At 35.0% G+C, this 2,209-nt stretch overlaps 1 protein-coding gene across 2 annotated transcripts in view; it reads right to left on the minus strand.

Annotated features, from left to right (window-relative positions):
- Positions 1-2,209, minus strand: part of LOC107705582 (E3 ubiquitin-protein ligase MARCH7-like) — a 24,325-nt gene that overhangs the window by 5,988 nt on the left and 16,128 nt on the right. The window contains exons 9-10 of one of the 2 annotated variants that reach the window (XM_016508911.1): positions 523-624; positions 312-360 (exon numbers count right to left, since the gene is read on the minus strand). In XM_016508911.1, the coding sequence (XP_016364397.1) occupies positions 312-360; positions 523-624 (151 nt within the window). The remainder of the gene's footprint in view (positions 1-311; positions 361-522; positions 625-2,209) is intronic. The other variant, XM_016508912.1, reaches the window with a different exon arrangement.

Genomic DNA, 2,209 nt, shown 5'->3' on the forward strand with positions numbered 1-2,209 from the left:
TTATACAGAGGATACCATCTAAACTTTTCTAAAGACAGTAAGTTCCCCTCAGACATGCATTCATATAAACTCCTACACCTAAATGAATCTCGATTTGTTTAGCATCTCAACCGATTTGAATAGTCACATATTTGAATCGATTTTCAACCGGCTCGCAGTTAATCGTTACATCCCTATTGGGTTATCATCTATACTTACCTATGCATTTAAAAGTTGATATCAACAAATATATAAAGATTAATATAAATGAACTGACAAGATTTAGGGGTTTTATGATGCAGTACGAAAAATAAATAGAATTCATAACGTACTTTCAAGATTGTCCATGTGTTCATGTAGAGTTCTCGCCAAGTTGAAAAACTGAGCGAGAGAGGGGAAAATTTTGTGGGTTTTTTTTAAAAATCACAACATTAGCTTATAATGAACACTTTGATACCGAGTGACGCACCACATGATCCAAAGTACTGAACTAAAAGATAAGACAATAAACAAAGCAATACCGGAAAGATGTGGCAGTCTTACCCCGGCATCATTTACTGCACCCAAGACATCAGAAAACCTCTGCTCACACAGATGCAGGAGCACCACCAGGTACAGCCCACAGCTGATGAACTCGTACTCCGACTGAGGAATCAAACACACAAACATGAAACTAAAAAAATTTAAAATATAATTCATGTAACAGATGTGACATTACTTGAGAAGATAACTTGTCTTTGATGTTCCTTATTCAAGATGTTTCTGATCAATAGTGTGGTAGGATTTTTGGCAAATACTAGTTCTGGGGCTGTACCATGAAGCCGGATTAGCTGGCTAGCCAGGCAAGTTTCAGATTAGTTTGCGCCAATCCTGGGTACCATGAAAGTGGCTTGACTTTTAGCGGCGTTCATCGCCATAGTAACTTACGCTCAGTGTTGGGTAGGTTACTTTGGAAATGTAATGGGTTACAGATTACAAGTTACACTACTTAAAGTAATTGAAAAGTTACACTAATTACATTTTATTAAATGTAACATTACATTTGATTACTTTGATTACTTTTCTAAATTTCTAATGTTTTCAACTGTTTATCATTTTCAAACATGTAAACCAGGCAGGGTAAACCTTACAGTAGTACTCAACACTGATTACTGTCACACTTTCGAAATCCTTCATCACTTGAATTAAGATTATATTTCAGTTTTAAAGTAGACATTGGATGCAAAATTCACTTTTACATGGTGTTTGCATATAAATGTATCTTAGAAACATAAGAACCTTAATTTTCTCCCGACATCAGAGCCACTGAGAACGCAGTGCATTAGTTTTGTTTTTAATTGTAACGCGCCACTGAATACACCTAAATTCGTTTATGTCTGCACTAATAATTTTACTCCAGACTGCTTTCTGAACGAGGTTCAAGGCAGGTTTTGTTAAAATGTTAAAACTCAAGGATAGATCAGTACGCATTGTTCGTGATCCTGCACCTCCAGAATAAGTAAGTCTGACACTTTTTATATTTTTTATGATTATTTTTAAATCGACTTTGCTCTTCCACGGAAGAAAGGGGCGGGTGAGCAGAGCTCATTAGCATTTAAAGGGACATGCCCCAAAATGAGTCGCTGTGAACAGAGCAAGTTAAACAGGGTGTTGTTTTACACGACCACTGAGGAATTTTAACATTTTAACCAAAGTATGTTGCAAACCGTTCATGAAGACCCGAAATAATAATACCAACTTGTGGAAGATTAATGTCCCCATTGAAGCACAGCAATCACAAAAAGACTTACTTTGAGGTCATTCTGAGGTTAAATACATATTTAAAATCATAACAAGAAATATTTTATTAGCTATGATACTGTTTTTGAAATCAAATCTTTACATAGCTATGACGGTAAACACTGGAATCTAACAATGCCTTGGAAAAAAAAAAAAGTTAATCTTTAAAGGGGTCAAATTATGCGATTTCAAGTTTTCCTTTCTCTTTGGAGTGTTACAAGCTGTTCCGTCATATGACCCCTTTAAAAAAATGAAGCATAGCTATACATAAACCCATGTAGGAAATAAAAGAATGATCAAATAAGCATGTTCTAAACTCCTGAAACATTGGTGTTTCATATTTTAGAGCAGTCACTGCAATTTATGAAAGAAATCAATTAAATCTGTATGTGAGAGTGTGTGTGAAAAAAAGCAGATGTAACCCCCTTTGTAATCTTTAACATTTTCATAA

Source organism: Sinocyclocheilus rhinocerous, unplaced genomic scaffold (genome assembly GCF_001515625.1).
Source record: "Sinocyclocheilus rhinocerous isolate Xijiao unplaced genomic scaffold, SAMN03320098_v1.1 scaffold504, whole genome shotgun sequence".
In the NCBI taxonomy this organism is placed as follows: domain Eukaryota; kingdom Metazoa; phylum Chordata; class Actinopteri; order Cypriniformes; family Cyprinidae; genus Sinocyclocheilus; species Sinocyclocheilus rhinocerous.